Here is a 20,590-nt window from a genome sequence, read left to right as displayed (position 1 = left end):
CTCACTGCGACATTTCTGGCGGCAGCATGCAGCTGTTTTGGCAAGTGGCAAAAAAAGAATTTATTTTAAGTAAAATGTTAAATGCACGATTTCACTTGTAATGGAGTATTTCTACACTGTAAACTGCTACTGTTATTTTTTTCAAAACATGTTGACCCCTTAATCTGGCCAACTAGCTAGTCTAACTAAAATAATGTTTACTTTCTGTATACTACATATACTCTATTCTCCATCTTTTTGAAGTTCTTCCGCACTTTGTCAGAAATGTTATATGGAGCTGGGTGTGAGAGCTCAGCTGTGACTGTCTTTGTGATTACAGATAAGTCTATGTTTGCTACAAGCAAGAAAACTGTCATCAGGTGAGCAAATTCCTTCCAGGGTGACATCATTATATCCATTACTCCTGTGGAAACAGACATTCTTACATACTTCTGAAATGCTTGTTTGTACTGCAAAACTCACTCACACTGTGTGTGTGTGTGTGTGTGTGTGTGTGTGTGTGTGTGTGTGTGTGTGTGTGTGTGTGTGTGTGTGTGTATGTGTATGTGTGTTTGTAAAGTGTAACAATATACCAGGATTTATCACTGCATTTCTTGCTATTGGTTCAAACATAAACACTGGTGTGAGACAGTTTGCTTGGCTGATGGCCATGTGTTGATGTCAGGCTGCGTCTGACTCTGTGGTGGCATCATCAAGATAAAGAGCAGCATTTGACCCGGACATAGTTCTCTTGACATGGACACAAGGCTTGAAAGTGACTGTGTGCGTGTATGACAGCTGACAAGTGTGCACATTTAATAACATCCACAGGCACAGGACTCAAGAGGATGATGGCATAATGAGTCACAAACTCAAACACACGTACACAACAACAATCTCTGTCTCTCTAACACACACACATGTGCATACTTTCCATTCTAAATTCAAAAATACTTATTTTGTTTGTGTAACAGTTTCAAATTTATTTCCAAAAGACAGACAATTAGCAAAAAAAATTGGGGGGGGGGGGCAAAGTTTTTACATGACATATAAAGACACACAGCACATACACAGATACTGAAGAAAGATAAGGACAAAGGCAAGACAAATTCAGCTGTTTCTGGAAGCCGCTTCCTTACTTTGGTAAAGATGCTCTCCATGATAAGCACCATACAGTATAGCAACATATGATTAGATAGATAGGAAAACTATTTGTTCCCCAGTACTTAGCTTAAAGGAACAGTGACTTGCTAAGAAATTTCAATGTTTGATGTCAAACTGAGAATCTGATGAAGAGCAATATCAGTTTCATCTCTGAACGTTCTGGCAGAGTTAGCTTGACATCTGGGACATGGTTTAGAACTTGGCCACATTCTTCAAAAGCATCTGGATGCTTAGAGAGACAGGGAGAAACTCCTAGCCTCACTCCATCAAAATTTTAAAAAATGATAAATGGACTGCACTTAGATATCCCTTGTTTATGTTAACTGGTGGTGGCGCTGTCACTGGCCTGGCTATCAGAAACAATTTTGAGGTTTGAACCACTTATTAATGCAATTAATGGACACCCTACTCTTCCTCCGGAGCCTCAGCTACCCCAGAATATGAAGAACTCCAAAGCTGTCTTATGTACACTTTCACTGTCCCACAAAACAAAACAATTAATTAAGTGAAGGAAAAGAAGGCCACAACATAAAGTGAAGTCCATTATTCTCTATATGAGTACCTCAGAGTGCATTATTGTGATTATGACATGGACTCTTACCAAAGGAAAAAAGAGGGTTTAAATATTTTTGTGATGTAGCATGAAGAACAAGTATTGTTGTTATGCTATACAAATCGTAAAGCCACTTGAGGCACATTTGTGATATTGGGCTCTATAAATAAAATTGACTTGACTTATAGGCTAACTACCGTAAAACTTCAATTAAATAAATAGCCACCTACCCTGTTTACTGGCCTGGTGTGGGAATGCATTTTGACAAATAAATGCAGGTCCCCATAAAACGCCTGGTCTGGTTTTTATAGAAGTTCTTTGGATGGATAAAACCTCTTAAACCCTGCGGGGTCACCTGCTTTAGCTTTAATACAAATATTAATGTTTAGACCTATGATTAATAGCCTATGTCAGTATGGACATGCTACACATCGTTAGATTGGTTCGTTTCTCCGCAATTCAATCGTTCAGTTAATTTAACAGAAACAACAAGCCCCAAACTCTAATTCTTATAGATTTACCGGTGTAACCTGCGTGGTACAAGAGATGAAAAGGGGAAAAAAGTGCCAACTTACGTTACCTTTGAAACCCTCCTTAAGTCTGTATGTGTCAGTTCCTTGATTATTTATATTCCTTTAGTCTGTAAGGGTCCACCGATCAAAAAAATCAAAACAGCTTTTCATAAAAATTTATCCAAGTTGTGATTCCTGTCATGTGAAGTCCAGCGCTCTCTGTCTGCTAACTTCTGCCACACACTCTCATCCTACAGTTTAATACTATATTGGCGTTTTCCACATATTAGATTGTAAAAGGCACCTGCCATCAGTATCTTTGGTGGCCATAATATATGTCTTGTTAGCTAGAAAACTAGTCATTAATACAATAGCTACCCCGAATTTTGTTTTCAGAAGGACGTTTGTGATGTTGTGTGCAGTCACCAGGTCAGTTTGGCAGTTTCTGGCCATGTGATTAATGTAGGTCCAACATTCACTCTCTTTTAGCTCTGTCTTTGGTCTCCACCAAGTCCTTAGGGTGATTTAGCTGCTAAATGCTCCACTAAATTCACTAGCTAGTTACTATCTGTGTCTTTCAGTAAAATTAAAATATTGATTATAGCCGCTTTAAGTAAACAAAGATACACAGAAAGACAGCACTGGAGTTCCTGGAATGTGTGTTGATGCTGCTAGCCTAGAAGTTTCCCCCTTGACACATCATCATCTCATTGTGTATTTGACAGAAAATAACCATATTTTTTTTAACTGTTCCTTTAAACCACAAAAAACAGATGAGAATTACAGGTTATGAAACCATCTATATCTGACTCCACTTGTACGGCTGCTTCGGATGAATTATAATCACAGTATCAGCGTCACTTTCTTCGTATGTTGAGAGGCTTTGTGAGAATTTTAATAGCATGTGCTGAAGTGCAAAAAATTAAAAAAAACAGCTGAAAGATAATAGCAGTCCTTTAAAGCAATTTTAGCACCAAATGGTTATATAGTGTACCTTAAGAGCAGCATTTCATACCTTTTTTGCAATAAAGCATTGTTTATAATATGGCTTCAAAACAAGTGGTCTATGCATACTGTATATATTAAAACATTTGTCAAAATCCTTTAAGAGATTACACAAGAGATTACACAACCTGGGTAGTTTTAAAAAATCTTTGTAAGCTGAAATACTAAAACATCCACTTAAGCATGATCATACTCTCATCACAGCCCAAATCTTTGGCTAACAGCTACATTGTGTTGTTCTTTACAGCATCGGCTTCATGACATTTAGAAGTTTAGCCAGGTTGTGACTTCACACAGTGAAATGAAGCATGGTATGTGACATGATGTTCTTCATTTTCAGTCGAGATGCTTTTAACTACACCACCTCAACATAGTTCGCTGGGTAAAGCCCCTCCCACCCATCATCCTTCATCCCCCGACACCAGCCCTGATCATCCTCATCCTCGATCTTCAAAAACCCCTCACCTGCAGGGAGACAGAGCCATTTTCTTCTTTATAATCCAAAATTTAAATAGGGTTGAACCAATATTTTCCTTATCGAGTATTTATTTATTTATTTTCTTGATAAACTGTTTTTAGCTAGTTTTTCTATAAAATGTCATAAAATAGCAAGAAATGACCATCATAGTTTCCTAGTGCTCAAATTAACGTTTTGTTTTCTTTGATGCTTGTCTTGCCCAATCAGCAGTCCAAAACCCAAAAATATTCATTATATCATCATAAAAGAGCAAGAAAACAGATGTTCTCATTTGAGAAGTCAGAACCAGTGAATTATTGGCACTTTTGCTTAAACTATTAAATTACTTTTATTACAATTAACAATTAAATGATTATTAAAATAGTTGCTGATTAATTTTCTGCTGTTCAACTACTTGATTAATCAACTAATCTTTTCAGCTCAAAAAACAAACAAAAAAGACAACTGAACAGAGAAAAATTTGTCATATGAAACATAAATGATAGTATGCCAAATTACAAAACTTTCACACAATAATATACACTTCAGCATACTGTTTATGATTAACATGTTGTCTACACAGTGCAGTTCAGTTAGTCTTGTAGGATGATATGTGTGTGTTTACCTGCTGTAAATGACAGCTCATCTGTCTCCTGGCCAACATAATCATACAGAGCTCTTACTCTCACTCCTCCAATCATCACACTACAGGAAGAAAAAGAGACAGAGAGACAAAAAGAAGAGACAGAGAGACAAATGGATGTTTGATCAGCCATACACAACGGCTTCACAGCATCAGATCATTGTAAACATAAATTTGCATTTCACACTTTCCTTTGGGATAGATTTACTCACCTCCTCTCTATTGTACCTTTCTTGTCTTCTTCTTTCTTCCCTTTTTTAGGTTTCTTCTCAGGCATCCATTCCTTACAAGCATTTGAACAAAACAATGGGAATTAAAATAAGAAGAATTGAACGTCACATTGATTTGAATAACAGAAATGGTTGGACACTGACAAAAACTGAAATACCTGGAAGTGAGGCCAGTCGGTGGGCATGCCGGGCCCATGGGTTTTTTTCCACCAGCGAAGGTCCTCATGCTCATCGATGGCCATTAGGGTGTTGTGGAGCTCATCATACACAGCCCTCACACTAAATGAGGGGTGGAGAGTAAATAAGATAAGCCAAAATAATATTCATACATATTTTAGCAGGGTCACACCAATACAGAGCTGCACTAGACATGTCTCCAATCTTCAGTATAAACCACCAACATTAGTTTATTCTCATTGCAAAAACAATGGGCTGACTTTCCTAAATACCAGAGAAATGATTTGTCCTTTATGCTAAATGTTTTGGCTTGTCAAAGAACCAAAAAGCCTCACATTTCTGCTGGTTATACTGTAACTAAAGTTTGCTTAAAATTGCCAAATTGGCACATAATCTGCTTGCACTGCCATCCAGAGCATTTACGTAAAGCGTTGCCCAAAAATTAAGCAGATTAATAGAGTACATCATTTCTCTCATCTATATCCCCCTGTGGCTCCTGCAGATTTTATAAAGCAATTAAGTTGTTGTCTTTGCTATTATTTTCTTTATTAGAGTACAAGTGAATCACTGAGAAACATTTATGTGCCTTGTGTAGAGGAACAACATTTAATAAGGACTAAAGTAAGTCAAAAGATTGATTTTAAAATCAATCAAACACACACACACACACACACACACACACACACACAAATAAATGTAGAAGTACTGTGCTTCACCTCTCATTGTTGGTAATGTCCAGGTGTTTATGGATGGAGAGAAAAGCCTGTTTGAGGAAGACAATCCTCTTCCGCTCTTCGTCCTGCGATTGGTCAAAGATGGACTCCATCTCCTCCATGTAGCGTGGAGCGTAGCGGTTCACCTCCTCAAGAACTTTCTCATAGCGGGCACGAACCTGTGAACATTTAGATATGCCTTTACACGCTGCTCAGGACTCAGTTGGTCTTATTGGATTTACATGTGAAAACAATTGAACGTCTATAAATCTAAAACAAAAGCATTGTATCTAAATTAACTAAAATAAAAAAAACTGCTGGTGGATTGTTCCTAATTATGGTTGTGATACAGTTCTCAATAGGGAGACCCTCCTCTTCTTTTTCTTGAAAATTCACTTCAAATCTGAATTAAATATACCACACAAGCCACCATTTCCTCCCAATTCACTGAATTCTTTATATCATTTTTTGCTAGCTAGCAGCATTGTTCTTCCCAGCATTTTTTTGGCATGCCAGTTTTCTTTGCACCACAGACTGTCGATCTGTGAAATAGCCTGAAACAGCCTGAAATCGTGGAGAGCTTGTGTGTGTGCACAAGATACAAATAACTTGGGGACCCGCTCACAAAAACACTGCTCCAACAAGTGTCCTTTGGCAAGACACTGAATCCCAAATTGCTCCCAATAGTCAGGTCAGCACCCTGTCACACCTACACACCAATGGTCGCGGTGTATCCGTGTGTGTGCGTGAGTAAGTATATGAACAAAACCTTGTAAAGCGCTTAAAGCTGGATAAAAAGCTATTTACTATTTAATCACTGACATCATTTCCATTCAGCACATAAAGTGATGGAACAGATGACAAAAATCATGAATACCCAATGATAATGATAATGAGATGAAACATGATGCTTACCTTCTCGGCCTCCAGTTGAACCAGTTCCCTCTCCTCCTGGATCTTCTTCTGTTTGTCGATGGCAACGTCCGGGTTTCCCTGAGCATGTGCCTCTCGCTCCCTGGCTGCCTGCTCTTTACGGCTCACTTTGTGGTACGCACTTTTGGCTTTATCCAGCTGTGGATGACCCAAAACATACCTTATGAACAGGTCACAACAAAAAACAATACAGCGCAGACGCGGCCTTTAGTAAACTAAAATCTTACAATGCTTACAATATCCTTGCATATTTAACTAATATGTGCTGTCTAGAGATGATGAGAAATCAAATTCATTGCACCAGTTCATTGGTGCACCATACTACACGTTTGTAGTCAGAGGTCACTATTCTACAGCAAAACTGCCAGAAAGTCAGACACACAACCGCAGATCATCATGACCGCTCAAAACAGACCTACTCAATGTTGAACCAGAACCAAAGACACTATCATAAAATACAGGCTGCATTGTCATCTCTGATTCTTAATAATTATCATTTCAAGTTTCAACCTTTATTTAGCAAATATCTCCTTTCCTCTTGCTCATGTTGACTGTAAATGAAATGTAATCTGCGTTCAATAAAGCAGCTGTCATACACTGCTGGGGAATTTTTGGGTCTCTGTAAATAATATTAAACAGAGTACTGTCTAGACCTGCTTTATATAAAAAGTGCAGTTAGATGCCTTTTATTGTGAATTGCCGCTATATAAATAAAAGTGAATACATTTGAAATAACATTTCCAGGTAAAACTTCTGAATTCCACAGTGAAGACAAATATCATGCTTATTGTAGAAAGACTCACAAACTACTTAAAATAAAATAATAAACTCTAAATTGATGTCAAAATGTAGCTTACCTACAATAACTAATCCTCAATTTCACTGCTCGTGCCTAAGCACCATTGTTAGCTGACCATTAACAGTTACATAAAATATGAAATGGTATAGCCAAGTGGTAATGAAATGACAGGGTGGGCTATCAGCTAGCTAACATCAGGTAGCTCATTTAAAGTAAAATAAAAGCTAATAACAAAAACCTGAAGATAGGAAAGTTAAGTGTATTAAAGAAGCTAGAAAACTAACTACTGACATTAAATGACAGTGTTTCCACCTGGACTGGAGCAGCTGTGCTGCAGTGATGTGGGCCAAAACATACCTTATTATCTACAGTTGTGGATAAAGGAAGTTCACAAAGAAGGGTGTGCCTGTCTACATGGACTTAACATTACACTAACAACCGTCTCATCGATTCAAAAGTAAACCCATACAACTAATTTTGAAAACTGAGATGCTCTTGGCTTTGAAAAGCATCTTGCTCATACTCAATAAAATTGTGGTGCATTAGGTCTCAGTGGTCTAAATATAGGCCTATAGATTGATCTGAGACCATTTGTTTAATGAGTACCCATTTGTGAAGTTGCAGTCACTTTTAGTATGTATGAAGTATTGATTTTTAAGGGGCTTGTGTATATTTTTGATGCAAATATGCTATTCTGCTTTTGACTGATGTCCTTAGCAGCTCTCAAATCACAAAAAAGCACAGATTCAAGTGGCTCATTGCTGTGAATGCGTAAGAGAGACTGTTGTGGATTCCTTGTTTAAATGTCTCTTTTCAGATCACTGTAGCCTAGTCCCGACCTGGTTGGGAAAATGTGATTTGAGATTGTAACAGAGAAATGCTCCCCAAAAACAAACACCCAAATTCTATGACTACAGGAGAGGACCGTGGAACTCAATGAATGTAGTCATATTGTAGTCAATTATAATGTTAATGGTTTGTTTAAATGTATTGTTAATAGCTTAATATTAAAAAGAAGAAAACTTGCATGATTGACAGCCACTGCCAATTAAACAATTACAATTAAACAAACTTGAGCCCTAGCCCACATGTCACGGGCAGACAGTGTGTTGTTACTGGTATTGAAGATCGAGTAAGGACCACACCAGCATCTAACTGGACCTATTGACATTTGCAGGTAAGTTTACATGCTGTTTAATGTTCAGCATCTGAGGAGCTAATTAGCTATCTAAGCTATCTAAATAGCTAAGTGCATTTTCCCCAGTAAATGTTTGTTTGGTGGCTCAAGCTAAGGTGCAGGACAAGATGTGTTTTCATGTTTGTAAGTTAGATAATAAGGAGACTATAGCCTGAAGACTAATATGGGTTGTTGCTGTCTTGTGTTGTGTAGCAGGCTGCAGTCTGGCTCTGTATGGCCATCTGCTCTGCATGTGATAGATCGCGGACAATTCTTCTTTATGCAAGATTCGATGGGCTGTACCTCAATAAGGTCACTGTCATGTTACGTGTCTTTGAATGTGACCCTGTCATCCAGAAGTAAATTGTTTTTTCTTTCTCTTATACTCTTTTAGGCAAGAACTTATAACTTATAATATACTATTATTATTATTATATGGTTTTTAATCTTTAACCTGTTCCTTTTATTATTATACTCATTATTCTAGTCTGTCCACATGGGTTTAGGTCAGAGATGTGAAGTTGTTCATCATTCATCTATTTTATATTAGTGTTATAAAACTGAGAGAGTCTGACAGAGTTTTTAATCATCATGCGTTGTAAAAATAAATAAATTAATAAAAGCCACAGAACCTGGTTTTTAAATCTGAAAAATTCAGACCTTTTTAAGTCTTTTGGCCCATGGCTTCTGAGCACGTGTAAAGCCTGTCTCAATGTCCTGGGACTCCTTGAAACCTCCAAATAACCTCTTGTGGAAGGTGTCCTTCTGCCAGGTCCTGACCCGGTCTCCATCTTCCGACACCAGGGAGCGACAGATGGAGGCATGTAAGGAGGCCAGCCGGTCAGCGGAGGACAGAAAACACTGCCAAGCCTTCAGAAGAGATCCGTACAGAGGACCTGACAAAGGAGGACAAAGACCAGGAAATCACACATTCCTGAAATTCTCTCTGTACTCTCTAAAAAATGTAATATTTTTTATATACAATATAGCTGAAATAAAACTAAAAGGTACATATTACTACCTCTTATCACAAAAAGGAGATTTTCTGATCCCAGTTTACATGTTCTACACACACCTAGCTGGGGTTGCAGCTACAGTAGGCTACTTACTGGAGTCCACTACTGGTTTCCACTTGTTGCTCCATTCACTGAGCTGCTGGGCATACTGCCTCTCCACGCGAGCTCTCTCTTGGAAACATGCCACTATGTCATTACAGGCCTGGAAGGCATCTTCTGTTCGCTTCACAGTGCGCTGATAGTTCCCAGGCTGCCAGGACACAAAGAGAAATGAAGATCTACTGGTAACACAAAATAAACAGGGGAAGGAGGGAAGCCCAGTGGACTTCAAACCCTGATACTAACACTCAATTAGACATTTGGATTGAAAAAGCCAAAAGTTGATGATATTTTTGCCGATATTTTTTGATAAAGTATTATAGTTTCTTTTTGTATTTAGTCTTACAATTTCAATGTCAAAGAATATGAAATTGTACATCTGCTCACAGTTTATTCCTGGCAGAGTGGCCATGTAGACCATAAAGTGATTTAGACAAACTAATTTAGAAAACGATTCAAGCCAGTGTGACTCTTCGACTCTCACTATCACTACTACTTTTATTATTACTCATATTGGTACTAAGAGCATTACTTGTGCCTTATCTCCATTAAAAGGAATATTTCACCGTTCTGGGGGAATCTTTTTTTTTGCTTCCTTGCCAAGAGCTAAATATGGTGATTGATACCAGGACTGTAAACATGTAGATGGAGCGAGCAGCCTGTTAGCTTAGCTTAGCAGAATGACATGGGAAGAAACTGCTGACCTGGATATGGCCAAAGTTAACATAATCCGCCTACCAGCACCTCTAAATCTCAAGGTCAAAGTTTTCCTTTCATGATTTCTCTGTTCCATTTTGGTGTCCCAGTAAGTTGTGCCAGTTAACCAGCATGCACAAACCCTTTAACTGGAACTGGCACAGCTAAGAGGAATGTAACGATGATTAATGTTGTAAGTCACACCTGTGTTTGAAATGTCAAAAGGACACTCTACATGGTGAGTGTCTATTAGCACTACTGACTACTTCTACTACTATAAGAACTTCTGCTTCTTAACAACATTAAACAGTCACTACTGGTCTGTATCACATTCTCTGTTCAGCCAGTCATAACAAGGTGCAGCTTGCATCCGCCTCTCTTTTCACAGCTGTGACACTGCTGCAGCCGTCTAAGGTCAACCCCCACAGGCCACAAGTGGCACTTTATTGGTATTAAGTTTCCTGTGGTAAACTCTAATGCTGGCAGCAGCATGGGGCGTGGTCATTGGACAGGAGGACAAGGCCTAGCTGTAAAAAAAAAAATACTACAAAAAAAACCGACAGGGAGGACAAGAGGGCAGCAGAGGCAAGGCTCAGAGTGTAATAACATATCTGAAGAAATTGTGTTGTTTGTGGATGTGGTATTTGGAAATCTCTCTACAATTTTCCTGGCAGCTGCCATCAGCTCCTTCTCAGCACTCACTCCTACACTCTTTTTCACTTTCTGCCTGACTCTGTCAGACTCTCAGCCCCTGACACATTTAGACAGCTGGGTGAAAGTTTCTGGACACCACATATGTTGTCGTGTTGTATAAAATCATCTGAGGCAAATGCACTTCATTTAAATACAATACCAAATAAAAAAAATATAAGTAAGAAATAGACATGAGTGAGCAGAAATTTCTCATGGCTTACATTTTCACTTGCATACAACAAACAACAAAGGTATAACAGATAACATCAGTCACGGAGCTCCAATTACTGGTGATATGCATGCTGGCTCATTGGCATGACTTACTAGGAAAGCTAAATGTACCAGAGAGACATCTTTAATGTTATTAGTTACGGGTTTTTTAAAAAACTAATTAACAAGATCCTAATGGGACTCTTAATTAATGGTATATTAAATGCAGGTGCATGGGAATGATCAAGCAGTTAAGTCAAAACATGTTAGTGCTAGCAGCAATTGTGAGACAAATATGCAGTGTGTTTTCTGCTACAGGTAGGTATAGCAAGATTAATCAATATGTTGGACATCATTTTTTAATTCAGTATCACACATTTTTTCTTACATTCTTTAATTTTTAGCTACTTGTACTGGTGTTTCATTGTGAATGCATTGTTTAAAGTAAGCTATGTGATATATGTATTTCCCATATAAACATCTTTTCTGTCCATTGTCACCTAGTCATCACATTAAGTGGTTAAAAGCATGCATAAAAGCATGCACCACGGCTGTAAAAGTGATTTATTTTCATACTCTTACTTCAACTAAAGTAATCACATCAATATGCCTTTAATGAAACACTGTAGTTAGCACTACAGTACTACTACATAGTTACTTGTGCCTTAATCAGAGTCAATTGGAGTACTTCTCATCAGTGCCCTCCTGTTTCTCTCTCTCTCTCTCTCCTTCTTCCTTACTTTCTGCCTCTGTTGTGGTTTTCACTGACTCTCCTCACTCGTCTGAGAATTAAACAGAAACAGCTGAGGAATCCAGTTTGAGGCCAACGGCAACGCTGCAGAGCCCCAGTTGGCCAATCTCTGAAGCAGATGCAAATCCGCTACCAGAGAATCTGTCTATGCAACAAAACACAGTATAAGAAAATGGCCACGGTCCTCCATTGAAAAATCATATTTCACGTATCTAACCGATCCTATCCAGACTAGCAAACATCTCAGTGCACAGAAAGAGAGCTGGGAATCACTAGCAGATGTACTACAGCATCCGCAATAGTAATTAGCAGTTATCAAGTTACTAATGGTTGCAGTACAAGAATTGAAGTAGTAGTAGCAGTAGTGGAGTGATTGTACAGTAGAAACAATGGCAGCTGTGGTAGTTCCAGTCTTAGTAGTTATAGTAATAGTAAAGAAATAGTGAAAGTTGTAGCAGCAGTAATAATAGTCACAGTAATAGGATTAGTAGTAGTAGTAGTAGTAGTAGTAGTGGTAATGGAAGTAGAAATAGCAGAAGTAAACTATATGTATGCCAGCGTTTATATTCATGCCCTTACTAAGTTCTAAGCAAATATAGATCAATGCACAAAACAAAACACAGCCAGCTCACAGGACACATCAGAGCATTAACAGATTAAGATAAATGTCAGCCTGACAGAAATGTTTGTCTTAAAAACAAAGAGGGAAATCGGTTCAGTCAAATATTTACAGTGTCTGTTGCAGATTTAAAAACACTATCAGCTTTTGTTTTATTGCTGAAAACAACAAAAAGGGATGTGATCAGCGAGTGTCTCTATATAATCTGTAGTGAGTAAAGAGGATGAAGAGTAATTATATAATATATTATATAGTATAATATGAGATCCACAACTGAGTCCAAACCGTCACAGTAGGATGTGTGTATCTTTCAGTATGAATATTACACTACAGAACGCACCGTAATTGCCACCTTGTTGAAGTGCAGGTGACTTTGCAAATACAAAACAAAAGAGCTTCAGTTTGCAGTATAATGACAGACAGCCCTTGAGCATGGCGGCAGGATGACACAGACAGGAACTGGCCTGGAAACACATCCAACTCAACAGGAGGCTGCCAAAATTACAGGAGGGGAGAGATGAAAGTGGGGCAGTTCGTCGAGGCCAACGGGAGACAAAGCCAATATTAAAGTGGTAGCACAAATTAGATAGTCAGGCACTTTGTATGTTGGAAGTGTTTACAGCTTTAAAATATGGTGATTAAAAAGAACTGTGTATTGCAAACAGTGCAGAGCAGTTCACAAAACGGAAAAGTAAAACAGTACAATGTTTGTTACTAGACCTGAATTGGAACAAAGAAGATTTAGGCAATTTAAAGCAGACATGTCTTATGATTTAGGCTGTTGCTGTATGTGTAATTCATTATGTGTTATCATGTCCTGTGAATTATTCTGAATGAAACGGTACAGTATGCTGTACATGGAACAATCTAAAGCTGGAATTTATTGTTTATTTGTGAAAATTTACATATGCAAGCTTAGTTTTATGCAACATTATGGTTTAGATCTTATTTTAAAGGAATATTTGACATTTTGGGAAATACATTTACTCGCTTTCTTGCAAGACTTAGATGAGAAGATCAACATATATGAATATGAATATGAAGCTGGAGCCGGCAGCCAGTTAGCTTTGCTTTGCACAAACTAAAAACAGGGGAAAGGCTAGCCTGGCTCTGTCTGAAGGTAATAAAATCCACCTACTAGCACCTCTAAAACTCACTAATCAACACTGGAGTCTTTTATTCCTTCGAGTCACAATGGACAAATGCATGTAATATGTTGGAGCTGACCCTCAGTTCACACAGAAATTTTTCCTTATCCACAAATAAAAACATCATGCAGTAGCAGAAAGAAGTGGAAATAAAAAATACTTGTCCTGGATCCCCAGAGACATGACCCCTGTGCTACTGTGTTCTACTCTGTCGAGCAAACACAGACAATCAAATGCCTAATGAGCTGAGCACTATCACAAAAAACCTTCCTGGAGCACAGTTAAGCCAAGAAAGGCAATTCAGAGTGTACAATGGTTACAATTCACATTTAAAAGTGAAAGCAGTTCACGCTGATATGTAGCCTGAACGACAAAACAATTTAGTCTATTTTGACTGGAAGGTCATTGAGACTCTCTCAGAAGACAAACAGACAAAGACAAAGACAGAGCCACACACAAAATTCACACACAAACACACAGTCTTACCATCCAGAAGCTGCGATTGTTGGCATCTTCAGAGCTGTTTTCTGATGATAGCGTCGACATCTTGTTCTCTGAGAGTAAAGAGTATATGATTATTTCAGAGTATGGTATCTCTCTGCCTTTTAATCTGCACACTGACCTTTTTGTAATCGACTTCCACACGTGGGTAATGAACTCTGGGGTTTTGTAGCTACACTATGAACAATGATCTAAGGTAGAGACTAGACGATCTCAACCATGATGTCAGTTCACTGATCCCATATAGGGATTATGTGATTTACAGCCTTTTAATTATAGATTTTATTCTCACGTGATTATCTCCTCACAGTTTTAATTTTTAATTTAGTTCAAAACCACCAGCAAAAAGCCTTCAATGTAGGAGTCAGTGGAGACATATCCATGAGGAAACCAGGTCCTCTAAACCCTTTGTCAGACATGCCCCACAGCCCTGTCAGATGAACACACATCAACACCACCCAGATGTGTTCATTAGGGCCACCCCCCACCCACCCCCAAATGAATCACATATTTGAGGGCCTAAAGGTGCTCGAGAACTCACTAAACTTTGCACACTTGTCAGAAGTGGCGAAACTTGTCATCTTATATGGATGTGGCAAAATGGCTCGAAAGCTTCCCCTTTTTAAATTAAAACAAAGTAATCAACCAGGTACGTTTCACCCAGATGTACATTTGGGAGGCCAATATATCATCATCAGACTTTAAGATAAGCCTCATGGAGCTATACCCTAAACTCAACAGGAAGTCAGCCATTTTGAATTAACAGTGCAATTTTAGGGGATTTTTTTTGCAATTCACATGCTCTGCTCTTCAACAAACTCCTCCTAGACAATTCATCAGATCGACTTCAGATTTGGGCTGCGCAAACTAAAGACCTTTGTTATGAAAAGTTGAAAGTCAAAGTTTCTGTGGTGTCAAATCTTGATGTTTCACCTTTAAACAGGAAGTTGCTGTAACTTGAGTGCAGGTACTTGCCAATATTCAGTCACATAGCGTCATAGCACCACTTACACTGGCAACAGGAAACGACATGTTTACTTTAATGTACTCCTAGCAGACTGACCAGATCCACCTCAAATATGACCAGCAAAGTCTCAAGCCAATGGTGATGCCAAAAAGTGAAGCTTGTGAGTTTTTATCAAACAACGTTCCCATGATGCCTCATTATCGCCATAGAACAGAAATTGTCGTACATTGTCCAATCTGCCCCAAATTTCAGACATGTGAGAGGTGCAAGGCGCTGTTCATTGCTGCTTGCAGCTTTAATTTTAATTAATTTTCAACTGGTTATTTAAATGTTAAACAAAAAAAGGCTTACTTTCAGTAAACTAACTGGTTTAGCTAACTATTTCAACCATTACTTTCATCTAACTTTCAACTGTTAATCTATTACTTCAAGCTATCTATTTCAACTGTTAATCCATTATTTTTAGCAAACTGTTAACTCCTTATCCATAAGTTATCTATTCAACCATTTATACTTCACTTTTAGCTGTATAGTTTGACCATATTCCATCACTTTTAGCTAACTGTTTCTCTACGCTTCGCCCTTTCCATTTTTGATCAAATCAGAATCAAATTACTTGAGCTACTCCACAATCTTCCCACATACCCCCAGGGCCCTGGTAACTGCAGAAGTAGCCCCTGCAGTACAATTATCTGTGGTTGGTAATAACTGCTCTAGAGTCTAGAGTCTGTGATATGAATGCATTTGATATCCCCTCAGATAAATGACTGGGGCTCTTTTTTCAGGATCAATGTGTAGATATACACAGGTGTATCGTGTCTGGACTGAACTGTTTGGAGCCTCTGTAAACCCATTTAACAGTGTAGTTGCTGTTGGAAGTCGGCGAGCAGTTAATTTGGACCAGGAGGTGTACAGTAAACCGATGCAGTGTCTCACACACTGTAATCAGTGTCCATGGAGTATCCTCTCCCAGCACTGCCAGCTTTGAAACATGAGCTATCTTAAAATAAACTGGGGGTAAGGGTCAACACATCCTGTCATTTGCACTCACTTTCTTCCCATGCTAGTGGCCTGTCTGCTTTTTTTTTTTTATCATTATAAAAAGAAAACACTGGCACACTTCCTCATATGCTCAAACCAACAACAGACTCACATGACAATGGTGACGGAAATACATAAAAAGTTCTGTCTAACTCAAAATTAAGTGATCCACATACAGTATTTCAGATCTTTGAATTACTTCATGCTCATGATGTTCCACTTCCAAAAAAGAAACTTTTCCAGCTTAAATATTTAAGCATGCAGCAGTTTTGCCTCCAGTCTTTCAAACCCTCGATGCATCCGGAGCTGAACTCCACCCAGACACAGCTTGCATTTTCTTGCCTGTTTTTCCTCCCTGCAGCCATGGCTCTGTGAGGCACACAATTAGATTCAATGATTTTCCTCCTCATTCTGCTGTTCACGGGGCATCACATGCTCCACAAAGAGCATGATGCCACGCCTCACCCTGCCTGAATCTTCCTCAGCTTGCTTCAGTTGTGTCTCCAACGCTGAGGTCTTGTAGATTACACAACCCAGAGATCTGCACAAGGTCAGAAAAATAATAAATCGCCTGCCTATTAACCCTTGACCTCGACTTCCTGTCCCCCACGCTGTCCGGGTGTTCAGTTGGGGACAGGGGTGGTGGGGGTGGGGGACAGGGGTGGGGGACAGGGGTGGTGGGGGCAGGGGAGCTCTGTTGTCCCAGCATAATATCAAATAATCTGTGCATTCCTGCAAGTTCTACTAAGTACAGTCTCCAACAAACTACTACGTGTGAATTCAGTCCCAGCTTTACCCTGTAACTGCACAAGAAAGTATAAACTCTAACTTTCCATCTACCATCATAGCTGTGATCTACTTGCATGCCTCTCAGATATAATTTCATGCTTTTATAAGCATTATGATTCTGCTTTTGTGCAAGATCTACTCTGTATCTACTAGAACAAATCTGATGGCACCATGGGCCTTTCAGATTTCATGGACTTTATAATCAATTTAAACATCCTCTAAAGGTCTCGGATTGGCCCAGATTTTGCCCTTGTAAATGTAAATAAAAGTCTGAAATCTTATTTGTAAAATAAAATGAAACAAATTGTTAGAAAAGCCTGACTGGAACTTCTTCCAGTTGGTTCTCGTGCCATATGTGTGAGGCATATTCCCTTATTCCAAACCTGCTGACCTGCTGTCCTATGAGTACAACGCAGAGTATATTGTACAACTAACCACCTACCAGCACAGATCTAATTCCACCATGGGTCCTCCAGACTTTTTTTTAAATCTCTTAGAAGGTCAGACAGGAAATGTGTTCCCTCAGTTTTCAAAAGTCCTGTAGCATTCCGGTAACTTGCGTTAATCCAGTCCGAACAGTATCTAAAACTTTACGTGTAAAAAACTTTTTAACAACTAAACTAAAACTAAAGCTCTTTTGAGTTGTAAGAACCCATCTGGAGTTTCCAACCAAGAAACTCTTTCACCCCTGAATCCTGCACACATACTCACTCCTCCCCCTGTCCCCGTTTCATCTGTCACACATAACTCACCACACACACGCATTGCATGTAGGAAATATATAGTAACAAATGAACACACAGAGCAGAAATAGGAGCTCACTCACTCCATCGGATCTCTCTGAAATGCAGCTATATTGCCATGGAAGGCTAACAAGTTCCTTACCTCTCTAAATGTTGGGGCCCTCTCTGCCTCAACCCCCTTTTTCTTCTTTTGTTTGGCAGGTTAAAACTTTTTTCCCTCCTAGTTCAAACTTTCTGCAGACTCTCGAGCTCTCTTTCTCTCCGTCTTGTCTTCGTTAAACTTCTCCTCCTTTTCTCTTACTTTGATTTTCCACTCGTTCTGGACAGTTCTCCTCCTGCTCTTCCCCTTTCTTTGGCCCACTGTTTGTGTCAGATGAGTTGGCTTCTTCTTTTTTTTTTTTACTCCCTCCTTCTCCTCCCTCACACCCTCCCTCCCTATATCCTAGTCCCTCTCCCTCCAAAACTGCTGGAGGGAACTTATTCTCTTGTTCTTTGTACTTTGTACCACTTGTTGGAGAAGGTCTCTCTCTTTTTCTCTCTCATTCACTTGATTCACCTCCCTCAGAGTAGTGTCAATGAAGTGTGATATAGTGTGGGTTTTTTTGGTGTTTGTTTGAACATGGAGGTGAATCAGACCATAGATGAGTCACCCAACCAGACTGTTTATGTGTCTGTTTGGTCTGTTAACTATGTTTTACTATTTTACAAAGAAGCACATAGCAGCATGACCAGATAAGGATAACCCCATCCCTCTGTGCTTATCTTTATACCCCCTTAGACACTCCCCTCGACGTTCCCTTGGGATACTTCGGTAGGCCTGCCTCCACAGCTGGAAGATTCATCCGGTGTGTGTATGTGTGCTTGAAGGGAGAGATTCTTTTAAGTCAGAGGCCCCTGAAGAAGAATTGTTCACCCACACATCCAGCTCTTGCTTCATGCTATGCTCAACTTGTGAAACTTTGCCTTGCCAGAACATGCCATGTAAATAACCAGACAGCGTACGTTGCAATGTTTACGCCCAGCTACAACCTGCTCTTAGGAAACAGTAATCCTATAATCAGATCTGCAAGGATAGTAGACAGAGATCATGACAACACTGTGAGATCCTGTGATTAAAATGATAATAAGCACAAGAGACAGAAAATGTCAACAAGTGGAATAAGGTTCCATGAGACAATGTTACGTCATACATTCACAATTCAGTAGCACAGTATAAATCTCTATAGGAAAGTTTAAGGAATATTATAGTGATTGTAATTGCAGAGCAGCAGGTAAGCACTTTGTTAAAACGCATTGATGTAAATGCATCAAATGTACTTAGTTGTCCTTGCACCAAAATCATGATTTACTTTAGAGCTGTCTGTTATTCATACTAAGAAAAGAAACTACACTTACCCTACACAATCCCAGCTGACATCGGGCGAAAGGCGGGGTACACCCTGGACAGGTCGCCAGTCCATTGCAGGGCCACACATAGACAAACAACCAGTCACACACACTCACACCTAAGGGTCACCAATCAACCTAGTCTTTGGATGGTGGAGAGAACCCACGCAAACACGGGGAGAACATGCAAACTCTACACAGAAAGGCCGGGGCAACCGAGGTTCAACCTTCTTGCAGTGAGGCAACAGTGCTATCCACTAGGCCACCGTGATACCCCATTTAAAATAGTGTTGATTACAATTTTTTTTACCTCGTATACTTTAATGTGAGTTAAATATTAGACTTAACCTTAGGTCGCGATCCAAAATATGTCACGGACTCGTTTTTATTGGGTGGCCAAATTGCAGAGTAAAATAGATAATAATGCTATGAAATGCTTAATTTGTAAATCAGAAGGTCCTGAAACACAGTGCACACAGAGAATATGTTGTTCGGCGGGTCGGGGGTGAGAAAAAGTCACAGGAATGCATCAAAAATCCACAGCGCCTGGAGCACATTGGACAACACTGCAGTTGCTAGTTGTTAAACGAAACACAACTGTCATCACAAAGAAAGCATTATTTATTTACATTTAATCATCATCAGAGCATTCACTAAATTGATACAGCTGTCTACGTTTTGTAGCTCTCTCTCCCTTGATTGCTGTCCCTTCACTTCCCTGTCGTTTCCTCTAAGTTCTATTTACAACCATGAAAAGCAAGCAGGCTAAGACACAAAACTAAGATGTGCTCTGCCTGTATGTCTGTCAGACTCTGTTTGCCATTTCACAGCACAAACACCCCCTTGCTCAGATGTGGGGCTTACTGTAATTATATGCAAAAATATTTAGACACCAAAGAGCAAACTCACAAAAGGTGTTTGCTTAAAATATTATGTTTATTGGGATTAAATCACAGCAAAATATGTTTATTTTGGATTCATACCACCGGCACAATATTTGCAGGTTATGTTTACTCGCATTACTTGCAAAAATAATCCAGAGGTCATACTCAGTGAGTCACGGGAGGTGAAAATTCACTTCGCTTTCTGTGGGAACACACCATCACTGATCACAGTTTGTACTTCACTAGAATCAAGGCAGATAGTTGCCTGTAGTACTACCTCTAGCTAATACCCAGTGTTGGGGAACTAGTTAAACAAAGCATAGTTATGCTCTGTAACCAATAGAGGGTAGAAATACTCATTATTCTAAATACACACTGGTTGTCGAGCTCACAGGCTGGCTACGTAGTGGATAAATGCACAACTCAACTTACTTTCTAACGCAAAGAGAAAACTCTGCAAGGTTTGTGAAGTTTTCTCTCTTCTTTACCTACGTTTGGTCCCGACACCACTTCTGAATTTAAAATCCAAGCAATAGCAATAGTTATTTCAAACAACCACTAATAGCCACCATTGGGCTATTTCCACGTTTGTGAATGCCAGGTGAAGCCAACATCTCAGTGTATTTATTAAGAGATATTTAGGAATAGCAAGTTAAGTATCCTACATATTACTAATTTAAAAATATAAACACAAATATAACTTTC

General features: G+C 39.2%; 1 protein-coding gene across 4 annotated transcripts; it reads right to left on the bottom strand.

Moving 5' to 3' along the window:
- Positions 1 to 3,332: 3,332 nt before the first annotated feature.
- si:ch211-51c14.1 (protein kinase C and casein kinase substrate in neurons protein 3) lies at positions 3,333 to 17,974 on the bottom strand. Of its 4 annotated transcripts, none has more exons than XM_038706341.1 (11): positions 17,758 to 17,974; positions 16,283 to 16,624; positions 14,061 to 14,128; positions 9,452 to 9,608; positions 9,003 to 9,238; positions 6,349 to 6,504; positions 5,437 to 5,612; positions 4,702 to 4,822; positions 4,526 to 4,596; positions 4,296 to 4,375; positions 3,333 to 3,678 (listed from the first exon to the last, which is right to left on the bottom strand). In XM_038706341.1, exons 3-11 carry the CDS (start codon positions 14,118 to 14,120, stop codon positions 3,569 to 3,571), a joined length of 1,167 nt encoding a protein of 388 aa, XP_038562269.1. In that variant the 5' UTR covers positions 14,121 to 14,128; positions 16,283 to 16,624; positions 17,758 to 17,974; the 3' UTR covers positions 3,333 to 3,568. The 4 variants fall into 4 exon arrangements, with proteins under 4 accessions (XP_038562269.1, XP_038562278.1, XP_038562253.1 ...); XM_038706350.1 differs by lacking the exon at positions 17,758 to 17,974 and adding an exon at positions 17,315 to 17,542; XM_038706325.1 differs by lacking the exon at positions 16,283 to 16,624 and having other exon boundaries at positions 17,758 to 17,973.
- Positions 17,975 to 20,590: the final 2,616 nt, after the last annotated feature.

Source organism: Micropterus salmoides, unplaced genomic scaffold, assembly GCF_014851395.1.
Source record: "Micropterus salmoides isolate LMB-PRFRI ecotype aquatic unplaced genomic scaffold, ASM1485139v1 Ms_hic_scaffold_10, whole genome shotgun sequence".
Taxonomy (NCBI): domain Eukaryota; kingdom Metazoa; phylum Chordata; class Actinopteri; order Centrarchiformes; family Centrarchidae; genus Micropterus; species Micropterus salmoides.
Note: the sequence above shows the minus strand (reverse complement) of the source record. Positions and strands in the feature narration are given on the sequence as shown.